At 41.2% G+C, this 23,231-nt stretch overlaps 1 protein-coding gene across 1 annotated transcript in view; it reads left to right on the top strand.

Annotated features, from left to right (window-relative positions):
- Positions 1-23,231, top strand: part of tnfrsfa (tumor necrosis factor receptor superfamily, member a) — a 66,695-nt gene that overhangs the window by 27,259 nt on the left and 16,205 nt on the right. The window contains exons 2-3 of the mRNA XM_084047446.1: positions 13,142-13,343; positions 21,167-21,298. Coding sequence (XP_083903572.1) covers positions 13,142-13,343; positions 21,167-21,298 — 334 coding nt within the window. The remainder of the gene's footprint in view (positions 1-13,141; positions 13,344-21,166; positions 21,299-23,231) is intronic.

Raw genomic sequence — 23,231 nt, forward strand, 5'->3', positions numbered from 1 at the left:
GATCTACAAGCTCACAATGCGTCGCGATGAGCTTGTAGATCTGCTATTTTTCGAAAGATTTTTCAACATTTTATACATTCGAAAACTTGTGGTATGGGACATTCTGCATAATGAGCACTTTCTACTTTTGGGTACTTTAAGTACATTTTGACACTGTTGACACTCAAGTCAATTTTTAATTCCGAACTTTTAACTTGTAAACGGAGTACTTCTACGTTGCAGCATCGATACTTTTACTTAAGTAAATCATAGGCAGGGATGACAGTAAGCATTATAGTAGCCGGCAATTAGCATTCATTGCGGAGAGGGTTCGAGCTGAGGAGTTAGGCTGCAGTGGACTCCAGTGTTTCACAGCGTGTTCAAATGTGAAAGAAACATATAAAAATGGACTTGAACCGAACACTGAACTCGTTGCAACGACAGCACTAAACCTATCACAGCCCGACAACACGGGGCAGGGATGACAGTAAGCACAGTGGAGTAGCCGATAATTAGCAGTGCCGTGGCTTCATTGTGGAGAGAAGGGCTACTTACGGGGTTAACCCATTAAGACCGGGAATGCGTTTAGATTTCTTTAGCTATTCAAAAAAATAGCAGATCTACAAGCTCGTAGCGCGGCACCGAGTGCCGCGCTACGAGCTTGTAGATCTGCTATTTTTTGAAAAATCTTTACAATTTGTGCAGATCTTTGAATATAGACATATTTTTAAACATTTTTAACTCCAATATTTGCTTCTGGGGGGGAGGGGGGGTCCCTGGAACAACATATTTTATAATACCTATTATTTTGGGTGGTCCTTGACATGGAAAACCGATATAGCAACGGTACTGTTAGAACACATTTTTAGATATGTATTTGGGGCGCGGACCCCCCCCCCCCCCCCCATCTCAAAATGTTTTGTTTTAGGGACCCCCCACGAAGCAAAGATTTGAGTTACAAAAATGGCGCTTAAAAATAAATACGTTTGCAGATCTACAAGCTCATAGCGCGGCACAGAGTACGTTTGTAATTCCGAACTTTTAACTTGTGTAATGGAGGTACCTCTACCGTCGCAGCATCGATACTTTTACTTAAGTAAAACATGGGCAGGGATGACGGTAAGCATTTACTGAGCTTGTAGATCTGCAATTTTTTTTGAATAGCCAAAGAAATCTAAAAGTGACACACGGATGCGTTCCCGGTCTTAATGGGTTAGGCTGAAGAAGTGGACGTTCGGAGCTCTCGCTCTCTCTCTCTCTCTCTCTCTCGCTCTCCAGCCAGTCTAGTGTGTGTTGGAGGGCCGCCAGCGGATTTGTGGCTTCGGAGGTCTCTCTTACCCTGAGGTTATGGTCAGTCTGTGCCGTGGGGGGGGTTTGGAGATCTGTCTGCAGCTGAGGGTTCTGGTCAGTGTGGGGTTACACATCACTAGGTCTTAGAGGTAAAGGCTTAGACCGCACTGTGGCGCGGGCAGCCCCATAGTATTTATACACATCCTTAAAGCTTGTCCTGAATGTAAACAACCCCGACCGGCTGCTACACACGTGGGTTTGTGCGGCCACGTGCGTTTGTGTGGGCTTGTAGATCGGCTGTTTTTTCGGCTATAGGTTTGAAATGGGGCCGAAGTGGTTCATTCCTCAAGTTACTTTTGCCCCCTTTCCTAGAAATGTATAGGGCAGGGCTCTTCAACGTTTTCAGGCCAAGGACCCCCTAGCTGAGAGAGAGATGAAGCAGGGACCCCCTTTATATTGTATACAGTTGTGTTTCAGATTATACATTTTTTGTTTACTTGGTCTGCTCTTTTTTCCCTCTACACCTATACCCCTTTGCCAAAAAATAGCAGATCTACAAGCTCACAACGAGCTTGTAGATCGGCTATTTTTTGGCTAAAGTTCTCCTCAGAAAAGGGATGCTAGGGTTCAAGTGCTTAAAGGGATATTTCACTTTCAAAAAAACTTTTGGTCATTTTATCATGCGTGAGGGGGCCGTGCTTTTTCAATTACTTTTTTCATTTATTTTTAATATTTTTTTTGGAAAATGAAAAAATAAAATACAATAAAAAATGTAAATAAAATAAATGAAAAAAGTAATCGAAAAAATACGGCCCCCTCACGCATTAGGAGGGCAGGATGAGTCACCAGAACCAAGGACAGGTGTTTTTGATGAATCTAACATGGTTAAAATGGAGTTTGAAGTTACCATGGGTTTGTATAGGAAGGGGGCGTGTCTGATAAAAATGAATATCAAATATCTAAGTAATGAATCAAGCAACTTAAAAACTGTCTGGGGGACTCACAAAGGCCTGAGTAGATGATAAAATGACCAAAAGTTTTTTTGAAAGTGAAATATCCCTTTAAGGTAAAAAAAATAATAATCCTATCACACAAAGATTTGGCAGACCCCCTGTAGTAACTCTGAGGACCCCCTAGGGATCCCGGACCCCCTGTGGAAGACCCCTGGTATAGGGGAGTCGGAAGTACGAGATCTGTCTTTGTGAGCTTGTAGATCGGCGGTGTTTTGCTATTTTTATAAACAATTTGAAAGTGTAAGTTCTGAGTTCCAAAAGCTGTGAAATATGTTACACTGCATGGCATGATGTTATGTTTAGTTGTTGTAGGCCAAAGTACAACATTTGTCTTTAAAATGTCGCAAGCTTGTTGCGCTATGATCTACAAGCTCATTCACTCGGTGCCGCGACGAGCTTGTAGATCTGCTATTTTTGAATAGCCAAAGACATCTAAAAATGACACGGATTCGTCCCCGGTCTAAATGGGTTATAATATTAATAGTGGAAATAGCTGATCGACACGCGATTTGAGCCTGTAGGTCTGCTATTTCCACTATTTTTGAAAATACATGAACATTTTTCAACATGGGTTTGCGATTCGGCAACTATGTAATAATCGAGGCCTAATTTATAGCTATTTTTGAACAGTTACACCTATAATGACATGCATTACCCAAAATAGTGGTGGAAAAAGTACAAATTAAAAAAAAATGTTTTACTTAAGTAAAAGTATCAATACTGCAATGTAGAAGTACTGTTACAAGTGAAAGTCGGGGATTAAAAAACTTACTTGAGTAAAAGTACAAAAGCATTGGTATCAAAAAAAAAAAGTTTGAAAATAGCAGATCTATCGCAACGCGTTGTGAGCTTGTAGACTAACGTTTTCAAATAATAGTAGTGGAGTAAAAGTACAATATTTGCCTCTGAGGTGTAGTGGAGTAGAAGTAAAAGTATAGACAATTGGAAACATTTACTTGAGTAGTCACTTTGCACCACTGCTCGCTAGCTTGTTTTACTTCTCTGGAGAAGATTAGCATTGATTCTTAATGGTGAAAGGATGTCCTTTCAGGATGTCGGCGTCCGACTCGCTCGTTTTCTGCAAGAAGAACTCCCTTCCTGCTCCTGTGAAGCAACGCTCTCTCTCTCTGCTGCTCCCCGTCCAAGACAAATTCCATCCGCTCCAATATTTCCCCTATAAAAACGGCCCGCTCTTCACTGCTCGCAAGGGCACCGTGTGCAATGCTGGACAGTAAACAAAGTACATTTACTCAGTGGTGGGAAAAAAGTACTCGCGTGTTTTACGTAACCCTTTAAGGCCTGAGGCGATTCTTCAAAAAAATCTAAATCCTAACAGTTAAAATTAAAAAAAAATGTTTTAAAGATGGAGTGCCATGATATTTTTCAACCCTAAAACCTGATCATAAGGTATTATTATTATGTAAGGATTTTTTCAAAAACAAAAAGTGTACAGAAATTGTTAAAAAAAATATTTTTATGTGGACACGCCTCCAGTTCATTAAGTATGCCTGGTTCTCACCTTAGCACCTCCTCCACCACCTTTAGCACCACCCACCTGTCCTAGTCCCTCCTCCTCCTCATGCCCACACCTCTTGTGTTATGACAATGAGGGGGAGGGTATGTTTTTTTGGGGCTCTGTGATGTCACTAAAGGGCTGTTTCTCTATTGGCACGTTTGACCCTCAAGATTTCAGCCTCCAGGAAGAAACTCCAAATAATCAGAGAAGACATAAAACACCATAAAACCACCACCGGGGGGCTTAATGAAGTTCTATCAACCTCATAGACACATGAAAAACAGAAAAAGTGCAAAAACATGGCACCAGCTCTTTAAGATTTTTCAAAAATAGCAGATATACAAGCTCATAGCGCGGCACTCGGTGCCGCGCTATGAGCTTGTAGATCTGCTATTTTTGAATAGCCCAAAGAAAGCTAAAGTGACACAGATGCGTTCCAGGTCTTAATGGGGTAAAGTAAAAGTATCGATACTGCAATGTAGAAACGCTCTGTTACAAGTACGAGTCCAGAATTCAAAATGGACTTGAGTGAAAGTGCAAAAGTATTGGCATCAAAATGGACTTCAAGTACCAAAGGTAAAAGTACTAAAATGTTTGAAAATAGCAGATCGACAAGCTCTCGTATATATCGGCTATTTTCAAATAGCCTAGGTTTAAAATAGGGCTAAAAAGTGGTTAATGTATGTCGTATAATGTAATAATTTATATCTGTAAAGTAGCTATTAACTAAAGTTTTCAAATACTTGTAGTGGAGTAAAAGTACAATATTTTCATCTGAGATATAGTGGAGTAGGACCAAAAGTACTGAAAATTGCTAATACTCAAGTAAAGTAAAACATACCTTAAAATTGTACTTAAGTACAGTACTTGAGTACATGTACTTAGTTACTTTACACCACTTTGTTTACTTGAGTACTGCATTTAAGTTTTTTTTGAGTATCATTCTGTACTTAAGTATTTAGATACTTGATTTCCACTCCACCACATTTCAAAGACAAATAGTGTACTTTGTACTTCTATTGCTATTTTCACTATTATTGATATTTCTTCGGAAAATGTCTGGAAAATGTGTCTAAATTTTAATACAGCATTGATATTAAAAAAGAAAATGCACCTTGGAATATGTAACGTTGAATCGCCTATACTTTTGCATACTTAGGAATTTCCTAAAGCAAGTAATCCAGTACTTTTAACTCGAGTGCAAGTTGTTACCGAGCAACTTTTGTCTGTCTGTCTGTCTGTCTGCCTGTCTGTCTCTGTCGGCTCCACCAGGGAATCCTGTGAATCAGGGATCCTGGAATGCACGGACAGGAAATGACATCATAGCGTTGCTGTGTGTGTGCCTCTTCTCTGTTGACTGGGACACCTGAGTTTTTTTTGGGGCGGTCCCGTCCTGTGTAACCATGGATGAATCACGAGCTTAACAAAACACACACGCGCGATGATTAACTGATTCTAGCTCTGTGCCGTTGTGTTGTTTGACGTGCATCCAGTGGGATGTGTGTGTGTGTGTGTGTGTGTGTGTGTGTGCGTACAGTAACACCGCTTGTTTTGAGGAGCGTTCAGCGTGTTGCTTTACTTTCCAAGCTGTTCCTCTCTGCACAGTTGTCTCTCTCTCTCTCTCTCCCTGAACACACACACACACACACACACACACACACACACACACACACACACACACACACACACACACACACGGTCCTCTGTGCGTTGGGTGTTTTTTTTCCCTCCCCTCGCTCGCTCTTTCACATGGCTTTCTTCTCCGCGGTCGCTCCCCATTTTGCCTCTTTCGTCACATCCCCCCACCCCGCACGCACACACACACACACACACACACACACACACACACACACACACACACACACACACACACACACACACACACACACACACACACACACACACACACACACACACACACACACGAACACACAGTGTATTCAAGTCTTTGACTTGTCCCATATCATGCAAGCTTGCCGTTCTCTCTCTCTCTCCCTCATTTTATCTCCCTCCTCTTTCCTTCTCTTTTCTGTCCCCCGCCTCTCTCTCTCTCTCTCTCTCTCTCTCTCTCTCTCTCTCTCTAACTCTGTCTCCCTCTCTCTCTCTCTCTCTCTCTCTCTCTCTCTCTCTCTCTCTCTCTCTCTCTCTCTCTCTCTCTCTCTCTCTCTCTCTCTAACCCTCTGTCTCCCTCTCTGTCTCTCTGTCTCTCTGTGTCTCTCTCTCTCTGTGTCTCTCTCTCTCTCTCTCTCTCTCTCTCTCTCTCTCTCTCTCTAACTCTCTCTCTCTGAGAATGTTTGGATAAATGTAAATGGTGTGATTGTGAGTGCTCTGCCTGCCGTCTGCCTGCCTCTCAGCGTCTGTGGAAAGTCTGACGTGAGCACAGCACACAGAGAGAGAGGAAGAAAGGAAAGGGAGAGCGAGGGGGAGAGAGAGAGAGAGAGAGAGAGAGAGAGAGAGGAAACGTCTTGTGAACAACAAGGCATGGCTGCCATCCAGAGAGCAAAGTCTAGCATCAAACTCCATGCAGTCAGTCTCTCCCCATCTCTCTCTCTCTCTCTCTCTCTCTCTCTCTCTCTCTCTCTACACTGTGAAACTCTGACTTTACCACACTTGGAGGTTCAAATGGATAAAATGCACACTGAGGGTTTTTTACAGCTTGTAGCTCTTTATTTCTCATTGACCCAGTCATTTCACACAGTCTCTGGCCCGTTGCTAGCAACACTTTCACTTAAAGGGATATTTCACTTTCAAAACAATTTTGGGTAATTTTGTCGTCTGGCTTTTGTGAGCCCCCCAGACAGTTTTTAAGTTGCTTGGTTCGGTATTTATTTTTATCAGACACGCCCCCTTCCTATACAAACCCATTGTAACTTCAAACTCCATTTTTAACAATGTTAGATTCATCAAAAGCACCCGTCCTTGGTTCTGGTGACTGATATTGTCCTCCTAATATGTGAGGGGGCTGTATCATGATAAAATGATGAGGGAGCTATGTCATTTTCCAAAAAAAAAATATTACAAATAAATGAAAAAAGTAATTGTTAAAACACGGTCTCCTCACGTATTAGAAGGACAATATCAGTCACCAGAACCAAGGACGGATTAATCTAACATGGTTAAAATGGAGTTTGAAGTTACAATGGGTTTGTATAGGAAGGGGGCGTGTCTGATAAAATGAATATCAATATCAAATATCTAAATACTGAATCAAGCAACTTAAAAAACTGTCCGGGGTGCTCCCAAAAGCCACCCAAAATGACCACCACATATTCTTTTTTTAAAGTGAAATATCCCTTTAACCCTATATGTTTTACCGGAGTCCCTCAGGGCTCTATACCTGGTGTCTCTTCTGTAGTCGCTCTACATTAAATTTCTTTGCTGAAAATAGCCGTTGTGAGCTAGTTGATTGGCTATTCTCCTGCGAAAGTCTTCCCCACGATAAGGATGCTGGGGTTTAAGAGGTTTAGCCCTGCTGTATGCTTTTATCTTACGATAAATAGCCGGAGAAAAGACAATCTACGAGCTCAAAACGGGTCGCGAGCTTGTAGACTGGTTTCTTTTCCCAGCCATTTCTGGAAAAAAAAGGAGGGAAAAAAAATGGCCATGACACTATTGTGGGAAAAAATCAAAGCCTTTATTAAATCGGCTAATGCATGACTTTTTTGTCTTTGCCATGCATTAGACAGTAAAGGCTTTTTAAAAACTCTTTGTCGTTGTCACCTTTGTACCAAAGCACTCCGTTTTCATTTAAAAAAAACACATACATACATTATGTTAGTGGTTCCAAATGGCCCCTTACAGGTCTGTAACTCTGACAGTGTAACAAATGGAACCAAATGGACCCTCGCGGGTCCATTTGATTCCATTTGTTACACTGTCAGAGTTATGGGGGTCCTTGAAATTTAAAAAGTTCTGAGAACCACTGCATTATGTTATTATGTCACTGTGATGGTGTGTTCTTTGCTCACGTTTTTTTTTGCCAAAGCTTGGGGCGGGACCTTGTATGGAGACCATGGACACTGCTGTGTGAACGTGTGTCTGTTTAGTTCTGCGGTGCGGGCTTTAGTATCGGCGTGTATTGTATTGGATACCGATTTGAATACTGATTTGATTGTGCCTTTTTGGGGCGGGATACTGTGATGACACTGACTTTGTGTCGGTTGTTGTTTGTTGTTCTGCATAGTGCGGGGCTGTTGTACAGGTGTGTGCTACTCGGCGGCCATAGCTGAATGGTTAGTGAGCCCGCCTAGGGAGCCAGAGGCCCTGGTTGCCCCAGGTTCGATTCCAGGCCATGTCAGAATATGTGTCGATGAAATGAAATTTGTCCCTGAGCAAGACTCTTAACCCCTAATTGCTCACAGGTTCTCATTGGAAACAAGACCGCAAGGACTTTCATGAACGACCTGTTAAAAGGAATTATCCTATTATCCTACTCTAGTGGTTCCCAAACTGGGTGTCGTGGCGATTTTGCGGGGTCCCTAGATAAGTAGCTTAATTGTGCAACATTGTTTTCTCACTCAACAGTAAAAAAAAAAAAACATACAGTATAAGAGTATAAGAGGGTATCTGCACATTTCTGAAGTCACAATTTAATTACCTTTTTTTCCTCCAGTATTTTTGTATGACATTTTTGAGAAATGTCAAGTTCTGGGCTGAATCGGGGGGAAAAAAAACGATTTTGAATCGGAAAAACGATTTTTTTATCGAGAATCGTTTTGAATCGAAAAAAAAATAAAATCGATTTTGAATCCGGGGAAAAAAACTTTTTTGAATCGAGAATCGTTTGTTTTGAAAAATATCTGGAAAAAAAACGGGATCGTGACCCCAAGAATCGGAATCGAATCGAGAGACGGCAGACGATTCCTTTCACAGCCCTAAAGCTCACAAAAACTGTGTGCTTGTAGATCGGCTATTTTCACAATATTTATCTGTGGAACCGAGTCAAACTCAGTGTAATGCCTATAATTCCAAGTGCTTGTCAGGGTGGTGGGGGGGTCCCCAGTTTAAATTATGATTATGTCTGGGTGGTCGCGGCCTGAAAAGTTTGGGAACCCTTGTACTACTGCATAGTGCAGGGTATGGTACAGGTGTATACTACTGTATACACCTGTACCTTCATTATTGATGGTGCTTTTTTATGTGGCGGCATCCCCTCCCCCTGACTCCCTAGCGCACTGGTTCTCAACCTGTGGGCTGGGACCCACTAGTAGTGGCCCACCCATCTGACCATGGCCTAGCCCATACATGGGCAACTGGCGGCCCGGGGGCCACATGCGGCCCACACCTTCACTTAATGCGGGCCCGCAGGTTAATATGGGAATGCTGATATATTATTGATTTCAGCTGTTACAATTCCAAACATGCAAACCATGACCCGCTTTAATTACTTCAGTCTATATTAGTAGCTTAATGACTAGTAATACAATGTTATTGTCTTTTTTATGTCAAATGTATTTGTATTTATGTTCATAAAGTTAACATAAGTATGACTAAATGCATTTGAAATTAAATAAAAATGTTACTTTTCAGGATTCCAATTCAAAAGTAGCAAAAATAGCAGATCTACAAGCTCAAAACGCGTCGCGCTGCGACGCGTTTTGAGCTTGTAGATTGGCTATTTTTGCTACTTTTGTGTGACATGAAATGACGAAGTAGGGCATTAATTACGAAATGAAAATAAAATATGGAGATGAGACGTGTCTGCCCGACAGTATATGCAAGGTGGCCCTCTGGAGTGAGTGTGGAAATATAAGTGGCCCCTCTCCATCATCAAAGTTGCTGAAAGTGGGCTGAAAAATGCTTTCAAGATGATCCAGAAAAGGTTGAGAATCACTGCCCTAGTTCCCTTTGTATTGCTACCATTGTTGTCTTATAGTACCTTTTTTTTCTGGCTCTCCATCTGTAACTTAACTGCTATTTTCGGTGCCAAATTGCGAAAATAGCCGATAAGTGCGAAATAAATGAAAAGAAACCAAATTGAAAAGTTTGATGTAAAAAAAAAAAAAGTGAATGTTATGAAAGCATATAACGCCGTGCCCAAAATAGAATCAGCATCGTCTTTACTGTCACGTCATAGGTTTACGTATTTTTTTTTAATTGTGCTCCATAATTCGTCGTTTTTGTGAGAGGAGAGAAGATAGACGCATGGTAGGAGTAGGAGAGGAAAGAACATAGGTCAAATAATCAAAGATATACATCTATGTTGCAGTAGCGGGTATGATGTTCAGAACATTAGCATCGTGTGCAGGTGTGTGGATGTCCTTTTTTTTTTAAGGCTCATTAGCATCACAATGCAATGGGGACGTCAGGTTGAAAAAGGTTAACTAGGGAAGCGCCACACCCTTCTTTCATAGCCTCAACCTGACTCTCTCGCTCTCTCTCTCTCTCTCTCTCTCTCCTCTCCCCACCCTAACCTGTTCTTTCTCTCTCTGACCTGTTCTTTCTCTCTCTGAGAGTGTACAAATGGAACCAAATGGACCCTTACGGGTCCATTTGGTTCCATTTGTACACTCTCAGAGCTATGGGGGTCGTGGAAACCACTGTGCTACACTAAATGGAACAGAGCCTTCGTTAGCATCATTGGTAACACCTGTGAAGGAAGTGATAATATGTCTGCTGTGCATAGAGCCTATTATGACCATATACTCTCTCGTGTGTTTGTGTGTGGGGGGGGGGGGTGTATGGGTGCTGTATCTGGGTGCTACACTGCACACACAGGGAGAGGGGGAGAGAGAGAGACAAAACCTCGGAAAAGTGGGCCCTCTCATTTACACGGCGGGGTGTCGCGTTGCATCCCGGGCGCATTCGTGGCGGTGTCGCATGTCCCAGCATTCAAAGGGCCGGGCTTTAAGAATGTGGGTCATTTGAAGTAGAGCCACTAAAGTGTGTTGTTTCCCCGCTGAATGGAGCCTTCTCACGTTGACGCGCTGAAAAGCCGTGAGAAGCAAACGCCAAGCGCCTGGGGGCCGCACTAAAGTGTTCGGGCCGTATTCTTTCTTAGCCGCTCCCCCCCCCCCCCCCACCTATACAAGCTCCTGTTATTATCCAACAGCAACCATGAATGGATTACTGCCCTGGAATCACATTCGATATGGGGCCCTGCCTGCGCTAGTGTTGGCTAAGATATCTTATCAAGCCCCCATTATGTCGTCCTCCGCGCACACACACGCACGCACGCACGCACGCACGCACGCACGCACGCACGCACGCACGCACGCACGCACGCACGCACGCACGCACGCACGCACGCACGCACGCACGCACGCACGCACGCACGCACGCACGCACGCACGCACGCACACACACACACACACACACACACACACACACACACACACACACACACACACACACACACACACACACACACACACACACACACACACACACAAATGAGGCGAGGCGATGGGGCTGCACTTGCATCTAAACAAAACGGTGCACACCAGGAAAAAAACAGACCGGGAAGTAATTAAGTTTGATTCTTCCCTGCAGTGATTGCCAGTGTTTATAGCGTATAACGCTGTGTCACCCATCTGCAGTGTTAAAAAAAAGTAAAAAAAAATATATATATATATTTTTTCTCTACTTTTACGCAACAACAATAACATTTTAACTTTATTTCAGTCAGGCTCAAACATGGGTAAAAAAATGCATTCTACTATGCGGCCACAAACATTTGGAATGACCTACCAAAGACATACAGGAGCTCGACTCCCTAACCAAACGTCAAAAGTTACCTCCTGTCCTCAAAATGAAGTTTAACCCATTAAGACCTGGTCACTTTAGATGTCTTTGGGCTATTCAAAAATAGCAGATATACAAGTTCATAGCGCGGCACCGAGTGCCGCGCTATGAACTTGTATATCTGCTATTTTTGAAAAATCGTGAACATTATTTTTTTATATTTTTTTCCGAAAAATTGTTAGGATTTAGAATTTTTTTAGACGCTGCCTCAGGTCTTAATGGGTTAACTCCTCTGACTCCGCCCTCACCCCTCCTTTCTATGTAAATACACCTTATGATTCTACTGAGCTTTAATCCCTATGTATTGTATTTGTATTGTGTTGTATGTAGCATATGTATCACTGATGCACTGAGTCCAATGGACCGCAATGGAAACAAGCGCCCTGGGGCTTTTTGTGTTATCCTTAGCATAACCTTTTGACTGAACTACCTGTACCGTTAACAATGCTGCAAATAAAGCATTCAGTTTAAACACAAGCCTATTCAAACATGTTCACAAATAGCTGATCTACGAGCTCACAACGCGCCGACCCGTTGTGAGCTCGTAACATCGGCATTTTGTGAACCTTTTTTTGCGTCTAAACACAAGGTGCTACACAAGGGGGAAACGGATCATGAAATAATCGAGTTAGATCGTTGCCTGCAGTGGTTGTTAACGCATTGAGACCTGAAGCCGATTCTACATGTCTCCTAAATCCCAACAGTTTTCTGAAAAACGTATGATTCTATATCAGTGGTGCTCAAACTTTTTCATGTCAAGGACCCCCAAAATGATATGTATTTGGCCGCCGACCCCCATCAAAATATGTTGTTCCAGGGACCCCCCAGAAGCAATGATTTGAGTTACAAATGTTCGCTTTAAAAATATATATATATTCAAAGATTTGCACACATTTTCACGATTTTTCAAAAATAGCAGATCTACAAGCTCGTAGCGCGGCACTCGGTGCCGCGCTATGAGCTTGTATATCTGCTATTTTTGAATAGCCCAAAGTGTAAAATAATGCTTTTTTAGCTCAAATCTAAAAATGACACAGTTCCAGGTCTTAATGGGTTAAGGTTTATAGCGTATATAGCGCTGTGTCGTCCACATACAGGCTTGTTTTTTTTTTTGTTGTTGCCCTGTGCCTGGCTGGCTGCAAGGCTGTGTTAATTGCCTCCCCGCTGCAGATGTTCACAGATCAGATGGTTCAAATTAAGGCCGTAGATTGCTCACACAAGGTTTCTGATGAGAATACAGACTCTGCTCTCTACTCGTCCGCATGCAATAGAACACTGGTTTCCAACCTGGGGTCCGAGACCCCGTTGGTAGGGTGCCCAAAGATCACTGAGACACCGTGTCTGTTTTGGAGGTGGTTCCAACATTTTATAAGGTGTGTAACTCTGAGAGGGTACAAATGGAACCAAATGGACCCGTAAGGGTCCATTTGGTTCCATTTGTACCCTCTCAGAGTTATGGGGGTCGTGGAAACCACTGTGCTACACTAAATGGAACAGAGCCTTCATTAGCATCATTGGTAACACCTGTGAAGGAAGTGATAATATGGCTGCTGTGCATAGAGCCTATTATGACCATATACTCTCTCTCTGTCTCCATCAGGTCATGGTGATGGTGCTATCGTCAGGCTTGCAGGGTGTCACAGCGGCGGCGGCGGAGCTGGCCCTGGGCGCGGGCGTAGCGGCATCGCCTCAGTGGTCCGGCGAGGACTACAGGAACCAGACTCTGCTGAGGAGACACCGCGTCTGCGTGGAGAACCAGCAGTACTTCCACCAGGGCCTCTGCTGCTCCAACTGCCAGGCCGGTAAGACCCAACGACAATAATCATAGAAGAACAAATAAAAACGACTTTTATTAGGGGGAAAAACGTGTCAAAAAGGGTAAAAGGGTAAAAAATATATATAAAAAACTAAATATATATATATTTTTATATTTAAAAGGGGAATTAGGTAGGGAATGCAAGGCTGAAAAAGTGGGTTTTGAGTGTGGACAGGGATATGTTAAACTGTTTAATTTCAGGGACCCCCATAACTCCGAGAGTGTATAAAATGGTTCTATTTGTTACAATTTGTACACAATTTGGTTCCATTTGTACACTCTCAGAGTTACAGACCTCTTAGGGTCCATTTGGTTCCATGTGTACACTCTCAGAGTTACAGACCTGTAAGGGTTCATTTGGTTCCATGTGTACACTCTCAGAGTTACAGACCTGTAAGGGTCCATTTGGTTCCATTTGTACACTCTCAGAGTTACAGACCTCTTAGGGTCCATTTGGTTCCATGTGTACACTCTCAGAGTTACAGATCCCTTAAGGGTCCATTTGGAAACTGGACCCTGGACCCCACTTTTGAGAACCACTGGCCATCAGAAACATGACGGAAACCCGTTTTTTTTCTCAACCTGGGGGTTTGCCCTCCCCCCCCCCCCCCAAAGAGCGCCGGTCTGGTCTCTTTGGAGGTATTCAAACATGTTGCACAAAAGCATCGTTTTCAGCAAGACGTTTCTGAAAGTTACAACTTCTGTGTCAATTACAACACTCAAGCTCAAACAAAACTCACAACGCGTCCCCGTTGTGAGCTTGTAGATCGGCTAATTTTCACTACTCGTCGTACGAGAAGTATATAGGGTTTAAGTGGTTAGCATGTTTGAAAAACACAAGTGTCTGTCTGTGCGTGCGCGTACGTTTGTGTTTTTTGTGTGTCCGAGTGAAAAGGGCACGGAACATGCATACATGCCTCACGGAAAAGGCCCCAGACAGTGAAAGCCATCCCAGAGCACTGTCCTACACAACATGTTGAGTTGAACCTCTGTGCATGTCCTGCCTCAAGACACAAATAAATACCACTGTACGTAGTGAAGATCATTACCGTTTTACAAGTGCTACACTTTTTAACGCAAACCAGAGCCGACGTGGTTATTTGCTGTCGCTAATGAGGATTGAACTGAGGAATAGAGAGACACATGGGTTACAGTTCTCACTCAACCACCACTGTTTTCACTCATTTTGGATTCCATAGAGTTCAACGTGTCTTTCTCATGGTTAACTCTTGGCTTCCTCTAAAAGGAGGATTTATACATGGTTCCACGGGCTGTCACGCACTGAACATAGCCGATCTACAAGCTTGTAGATCGGCTATTTTTAGTGTGTGACATGGCTCACAACAAACTGGTAAACTCGAGCCCTACAGTTAATTATAAAGATATGAAAGGTATGTTTAACCTTAACCCATTGAGACCTGGAAACTGTGTCCTTTATAGATTTGAGCTAAAAAGCATAATTTTACACTTTGGGCTATTCAAAAATAGCAGATCTACAAGCTCATAGTGCGGCACCGAGTGCCGCGCTATGAGCTTGTAGATCTGCTATTTTTGAAAGATCGTGAAAATGTTTGCAAAGCTTTGAATATATATATTTTTAAAGCGAACATTTTTAACTCAAATCTTTGCTTCTGGGGGGTCCCTGGAACAAAATAGTTTGATGGGGGTCTGCGGCCAAATATATATACTTTTGGGGGTCCTTGACGTGAAAAAGATTGAGCACCACTGATATAGAAACCTATGTTTTTTTCAGAATACTTTTGAGATTTAGGAGACATATGGGTTAAAGAGTATTTGCATTTGTTAAACTACAGTAGCTTACTGTTCAGAAGCATCTTCCAAAATGCCCTAATGGTCTAAGATGTTTCATGGTCAAACAGAGTCAGGGTGCTGATATTGTGCATGTTGGCTCACTGGAAACACTCTGTTACACCAGTGGGTCTACAGTTGGGGTCCAGGGACCCTCATGGGCTTCCAAATGGCCCCTTACAGGTGTGTAACTCTGAGAGGGTCCATTTGGTTCCATTTGTACACTCTCAGAGTTATGGGGGTCGTGGAAACCACTGTGCTACACTAAATGGAACAGAGCCTTCATTAGTATCATTGGTAACACCTGTGAAGGAAGTGATAATATGGCTGCTGTGCATAGAGCCTATTATGACCATATGTTTCATAGAACAGCAGGAACATAGGTTTAGAATGATAATACCTAAAGCATTCTACTTTTACATATTGTGATAATTGTTTAGGAAGCAAATCGCAGATTGCGGCTTGGCCTAATGCAAACATTGTGAGATTATTGTTTTCTTTTCTTTCTTTTTGTGCTTTAATGCAAAAAAAAAATCCAAGTAATCCAAAGTAAAGTCATTGGGATAAACGCATGTTCTCGAAGTGGGGTCTGGGGACCCCCAGGGTTTCCTTCAGGGGTTTCCAGGGGGTCCCCAGGAAAATGAGGAGTAGGTAGACACTGTATCAGCAGTTTAGGCACTGTAACTTTATTTTATACTTCGGATATTTGAAAATAGCCGAAAATAGCCTACAAGCTCACAACGTGCAGATCTTCTATTTTTGAAACGTTTTCAATAATCTTGAAGAATTGGTGACACATTTGGAATACATTTGAATTTCTTTAACCCTTTAAGACCTGAAGAAGCATCTGTGTCACTTTTTGATATGAGACAAAAAAGCATTATTTTACACTTTGGCTATTCAAAAATAGCAGATATACAAGCTCATAGCGCGGCACCGAGTGCCGCGCTACGAGCTTATAGATCTGCTATTTTTGAAAAATCGTGAAAATGTGTGCAAATCTTTTAATATATATTGTTTTAACGCGAAAAAAAATGTACTCGAATCTTTGCTTCTGGGGGTCCCTGGAACATATATTTTTAGATGGGGGTCCGCGGCCAAATACATGTCATTTTGGGGGTCCTTGACATGGGAAAAAGAACCACTGATATTATGGCGACAAAAGTTTTTTCAAAAAACTGTTGAATCCCCCAGAAGCAAAGATTTGAGTTACAAATATTCTCTTTTGTAACTCAATTCTCAAGATTTGCAAAAAAATACCGATTTTTCAAAAATAGCAGATCTACAAGCTCATAGCGCGGCACTCGGTGCCGCGCTATGAGCTTGTAGATCTGCTATTTTTGAATAGCCAAAGTGTAAAAATGTATTTGGCCGCGGCCAAATACATTTGGGGGTCCTTGACGTGAAAATATTTGAGAACCACTGAGATAAACAACCTCCGTCCAGCTCTATTGGCAGAAGTAAATAAATATCAGAGGCCGTGTGATGACAACCATTTTGCTTTCTTGAAGAGAATGCATTTGGTTGACTTTATTGCGTCCTGCTGTTACTAGCCATTGTAATAGTTTTATTTTATTTTCTTATGTTTTATTGGGTCTATAATTGTCAGACAAGCTCTGATCCATGTAGGAAATGCAATAGGAAACGTATTATTATACGATTATAATCCAATGACCCTATCGAAGCTATCGTAAATATTTGATTGAGTTGTCATGTCTGGTTTTATTTGAGATGTGCTCTAAACTTTGAACGAAATTGTTGCTGTTTGTCAGCAACCTCTTATATCCATGTTTAAACTTTTTATGTTTTTTGGTAAAAAAAAAAATTTTGGTTTTTTTGAAGCCGATTCTACATGTCTTCTAAATCCCAACAGTTTAATGAAAAACGTATGTTTCTATATCAGTGGTGCTCAATCTTTTTCATGTCAAGGACCCCCAAAATGATATGTATTTGGCCGCGGACCCCCGTCAAAATATTTTGTTCCAGGGACCCCCAGAGGCAACGATTTGAGTTAAAAATGTTCGCTTTAAAAATATATACATTCAAAGATTGCCGCGCTATGAGCTTGTAGATCTGCTATTTTTGAATAGCCCAAAGTGTAAAATAATGCTTTTTAGCTCAAATCTAAAAATGACACAGTTCCAGGTCTTAATGGGTTAATATTATAATATATTGTTTTAATATAAGTGAAAGGGATCTATTTATTTTATTTTATTATATAAAATAAATATTATATATTATTTTTATTTTCCTGAAAAGTAACACTTTTGGACATACAAGGTTTCTTCCCTACAGCAATGCCATGCACAGCTTTCAATCTTCACTAGGAATCCGAGCGATGCCAGATTTTTGGGTCCGATCCCAATTTGGTAGAGCCCCTAGACCATGTTCTGACTGATATTGAAAAACGTATTTTACTTATTAAACGTTTTCTCTACTTATAAGCAAACAAATAAAAATAAATAAACACGAAAAGCTTTTTATATAACCGCTTGCCTATGAAATTATTTTCAAAAATAGCTGATCTACAAGCTCAACGTGTCACAATGCATTGTGAGCTTGTAGATCATCAGGTCTACATTATCACCACGCAGAATGTTCCGGTTCTGCGTGGATGTCCTCATGACACAAACGGCTATTTAACCCTTTAAGACCGGGAACGCATCTGTGTCATTTTACGATTTCCTTGGCTATTCAAAAATAGCAGATCTACAAGCTCATAGCGGGGCACCGAGTGCCGCGCTATGAGCTTGTAGATCTGCTATTTTTGAAAAATCGTGAAAATTTGCTATTTTTGAAAAATCTTGAATCTTTTTTTATTTTATTTTTTTTCCAAAAACTGGTAGGATTTAGATTTTTTTTAAAGAGTCGCCTCAGGTCTTAAAGGGTTAAGGACAATCTACTGTCTGCTAAACATTGAAAATGAGTCATGTTTGACCCATGATCGTGACGCAAAGTCACCCGTCAAAGTATAAATGAGGAGTGTCTCTTATTATTTAGTGAATAATTGCCAAACCCCTGTCATAAACAGTATCAGCTGACTCAAAATGACATTCAATTGCATCAACTGTGGGCCTTTTTTTTATCATCATTTTGTCTTAATCAGCATTTTGAAGTCTGAACAAAGTTGATGCCCATTAGGAACGCATTGGCCCTCAGGTAAATGCAATAGGCATTGTAACTGATGATGTCAGAGTACTTGGAGGCCAGTCTATGATGTCAGTACTATGACATCGTATTGATGACACCAGGGATCTCCATATATGGGTATAAAAGGGACACAGACAGACACAGACATGGTGCGAAGACGTGAGCTTGTTGATCTGCTCCTTTATAAATCAGGCTTTGGCGTTGGAACACCTTTCAGTTTAGATGGATTGTGAATTCAATTTCTAGATCAGTATAGTTCTCAAAGAGAGGCGTCCAGGGACCCTCGGGGTTCCTTGAAGAGGTTCCACATGAACCCGTACATGTCTGTAACTCTTGAGAGTGTACACACAGGTCCATTTTGATTCCATGTGTACACTTCAGTTGTGGCGTCCTTAGTCCATTAAAATACCTGAGGCAATTCTTGATTCTTTTATATTTAAAAAAAAAAAAAAAAAAAAAAAAGCTTAAAAAAAAATAGCCAAAGAAATCTAAAGTGACACAGATGCGTTCCAGGTCTTAATGGGTAATTTTAAGATTTCTTTGGCTATTTTTGGAAAATCTTGACAATTTGTGCAAATCTTTGTTTGAATATATACATATATTTGTAAAGTGAACATTTGTTCTCAAATCTTTGCTTCATGGGGGGTCCCTGGAACAAAACGTTTTGAGATGGGGGGGGGGGTCCGCGGCCAAATACAGATCTAAACCCTAACAGTATGTTGCTATAATCACTGGTGCTCCAACTTTTGTTCGTGTTAAGGACCCCCAAAATGATATGCATTTGGCAGCGGACCCCCCCCATCTCAAAACATGTTCAAGGGACCCCCCCCCCCCACCCCCAGAAGCACAGATCGCTTTAAAACATATATTATATATATTCAAAGATTTGCACAAAATTTCCACGATTTTTCAAAGAAATGGAAGATCTACGAGTTCATTTGCCGCGCTATGAGCTTGTATATCTGCTATTTTTGAATAGCAAAATAAATCTTAAATTGACACAGATGCCTTAACCCATTAATACCTGGAACGCATCTGTGTCACTTTAGATTTCTTTGGCTATTCAAAAATAGCAGATATACAAGCTCATAGCACGGCACCGAGTGACTGTTTGGATTTTGAAGAATGGCCTCATCAAATCAAATCAAATCAAGCTTTATTTATATAGCACATTTACAAACAGACAAGCTGAACCAAAGTGCTGTTCAGGCAAATTCAGTGACATCAATGCAAGAAAAACAACAGAACAAAATCACACAACAATTGAGAGCAACAAAGGAAGACACACTTTAAAAGGCAACATAAAGAGAGGGAAAGGGAAATATGTATAAGTAGAGGTTGCATATAGGCTAGGTACATAAACTAATACATGGACATCATTTTGAGTGGAATGAGATAAAAGGCAAAAGCCGTGTAAGTTAGGTGCTATTAAAAGCGAGGGAAAAGAGATACGTTTTAAGTTTGGCCTTGAAAGCCCCGATCGGTTGGGGGGGATCGGATGTGGAGGGGCAGGCTGTTCCAGAGTCGTGGGGCCGTGGCCATGAAAGAGCGGTCACCCCTGGTCTTTTTACATTTTTGGGTTGGAACCTCGAGCAAAAATTGGTCAGAATTCCCTGGTTGGGACATATGGTTCAACAAGTGCAGAGAGGTAGGATGGAGCCAGCCCATTTAATGATTTGTAAATGAATAAAAACACCTTAAAATCAATTCTAACAATTTGGATTCAAATAAAAATAAGAAGTTTGAGAACCAGTGTCCTAGACGACCCTCGTGCACAGAATTGTCAAGCAGCTGCGATAGCGCACTACTTGACCATAATATGTCACATAGTTAATATTTTACATAACATTTCATGTTTGACTCTCTCAGCCTGTATCGTTTTTCCTCATTCTTTTTTTTTTAACTTTTATTTTTTGCTGCATGTGTTTCACATAAAACGGCTGAAAACACATGAGAATCAACTGGTCTAATTTGTGGCATGCGTGAACCGACTGTGAAAATAATTAGAACCATCACGCACACACACACACCCCGCACCCGGGTCAAAGGTCACTGTATAATCTAAATCTCTACTGCACCAGTTCCCATGCACTCGAAGCCAGCCATTCAACAGGCCTGTAGGCCAGGGCCCACTGGTGGGCAGTGAGGGTATTGCGGATTATTTGCTAAAACACCACGATTTTATTGATGAAATAACATTAATCCATTACGACCGGGAACGCATCTGTGTCTATTTTAGATTTGAGCTATAATCATTATTTTATACTTTGGCTTTTCAAAAATAGCAGATAGGCTATATCTGCTATTTTTAAGCTATGAGCTTGTAGATCTGCATTTTTATTTTTTTTACATGTGCAATTTTTTTGAATGAAGCGAAACATTTGTAACTCAAATCTTTGCTTCTGGGGATTCTACAAATGTCTTCTAAATTCTGAAAAAACTTATGTCGCTATCATTTTCATGTCAAGACCCCCAAAATATGTGTTTGGGGCGCCGACCCTATCTCAAAATATTTGGTTCCTGGGACCCCCAGAAGGAAAGATTTGAGTTACAAATGTAACTTAATGTTTAAAAAATATATAATTCAAAGATTTTCACAAAAAAAATTACATAAAATGTTTTGCCAAAAATGTTTTGTTTTGTTTAATGTTTTGTCAAATTAAAGAGATCAAAAGCAAACGATCTACAAGCTTGCAGGTCGTCTTTACTTTTGTCTATTGGTCGTAGGACTTAAAGTATGCAGGGGCGTAAGTGGGTTAATGTGGTTAAGCGTATGCATGGACATAGTGTGTATAATTACGGTGGCCTAAACGTGTGCGTGTGACCGTCGTTTGTTTGTTTGCTTTGCAGGCACCTTTGTGCAGAAGCCCTGCGAGAGAGACCTGGAGCTGGGGACGTGTCTGCCCTGTGAACACGGACAGACATACACGGAGCACTCCAACGGCATGTACGCCTGTCTGTCCTGCACCCACTGTCGCACAGGTAATAATACATAGAATAATGATGATGATAATGTACACTTGTCTGTCCTGTACCCACTGTCACACAGGTAATGAACAGCTTAATCCGTTTAGACCGGGAAAGAAGACCCGGGAGTGTCATTTTTAGATTTCTTTGGCTATTCAAAAATAGCAGATCTACAAGCTCGTATTGTAGATCTGCTATTTTTGAAAAATCTTTAACATTTGTGCAAATCTTTTAACTCATTTAGTGCCTATGACGTCTGAGACGTCACGTTTTTCATAAGCCCAGAGTGCCAATGACGTCTGAGACGTCATGAATAAAAAATTAATAAAAAAATCAAAAAAAAAGAATGTTTTTTTTTTTTTTTTTTTTTTTGAAAAAAAATGTTCAGAACCCAAGATATCATGGTTTGAAGATTTGCTGCTCCATTCACTTCTTGTTTAACATCTTACTGAAAAAAGCTGTATCTCGCTTCCTAAGCACTTTTTTTTTTACAATGTATTTTTGGCTCTGGCACAGGGGTGATATAGCCAGAAATATTTTTGGCACTGAATGAGTTAATATATATAGGCCTATATATATATATTTTTAAAGCAAACATTTGTAACTCAAATATAAATTTCTTCTGGGGGTTCTACAAATGTCTTCTAAATCCCAACAGTTTTCTGAAAAAAACGTATGTCGCTATATCAGTGGTGCTCAAACCTTTTCATGTCAAGGACCCCCCAAAATGATATGTATTTGGCCCGCGGACCGCCATTTCAAAATTATATAATAATAATATTCAGATATTTGCACAAATGTTCAAGAATTTTCAAAAATGGCGGATCTACAAGCTCGTAGCGCGCTATGAGCTTGTAGATCTGCTATTTTTGAACAGCCAAAGTATGAAATATGGATAAAGTGGTTACAGATGCGTTCCCGGTTTGATTGGGTTAACAGCCCGCTATAAAAACCACACACAGTCAAATCATTTACAGTACTTGAAGCAAAATGACACTTTGCTAGAGGTTTGGGTTGTGTAGGTACCTTTCCATGATGTACGTAACTCCAAATATTGGTGAGATACCTCCAATAATTGCTCCATTGATTCAGAAATTGATATTTCAAAATAGTCTCCTCATTAACTTAAAAGGATAGTTCACCCCCAAAATGACTTTTTTTCTATTGATTACTCACCCCATGGAGCCTTGAATTCATGGAGGTTAAAAAACCTCCACTTATGTCGCATTCCTAAACCAATAATGTGATGACCGGCAGAGACTCAAAGAGTCTACATTGAGTCTCCTACCGGAGACAAAAACAACAAAAACTCCATGAATTCAAGGCTTCATGGGGTGTGTAATTGAAAAGAAGTCCTTTTTTGGGTGAACTATCCCTTTTTAAGCCCAGTCCACACCAAATACTCACAGTTGCAACGTGCAGCCGCTTGCAACAGAATCCCCCAAACTGCGCCGATCTGCAATGGGGCAACTACAGACCGCCGCGATCTCCCTCTGCAACTTATTTTGTTGCATCGCAAAGCTTTGGTCTGGACTGGGCTTTACATTGCAAGCGTCAAAGTCACTCTTTTGGCATAGAAATGAATGAACGCAAACAAAGCTGATTCCGTATTGTGTAACACCCACCACCCCATTGTACCCCATCAAGTTTGTCAATCAAGTGTCACATGACATGAAAAGGTTTCACACAATTGAGACGCTTCTGCAGTCCGATTGGCACTTTGAGATAATATTTAGTTGGGAAGTTTTTTTTTTGTCTCTCTCTCCTTTCTGCAGTAAAACCTGATCTCATTTGGGTCCACAGAGGTAGCAGGGTGTGTCTGTGTTGTTTTTGTGTTTCCTGCGCTGAATGCCGGTGTGTTACCTGTCTCTCTAGAGAGTTTAACCCATGAAGGCCTGAGGTTCCGATTCTACCAATGTCTTCTAAATCCTAACAGTTTTTTGAAAAA

Source organism: Gymnoscopelus microlampas (genome assembly GCF_963454915.1).
Source record: "Gymnoscopelus microlampas genome assembly, chromosome: 21".
NCBI lineage: Eukaryota > Metazoa > Chordata > Actinopteri > Myctophiformes > Myctophidae > Gymnoscopelus > Gymnoscopelus microlampas.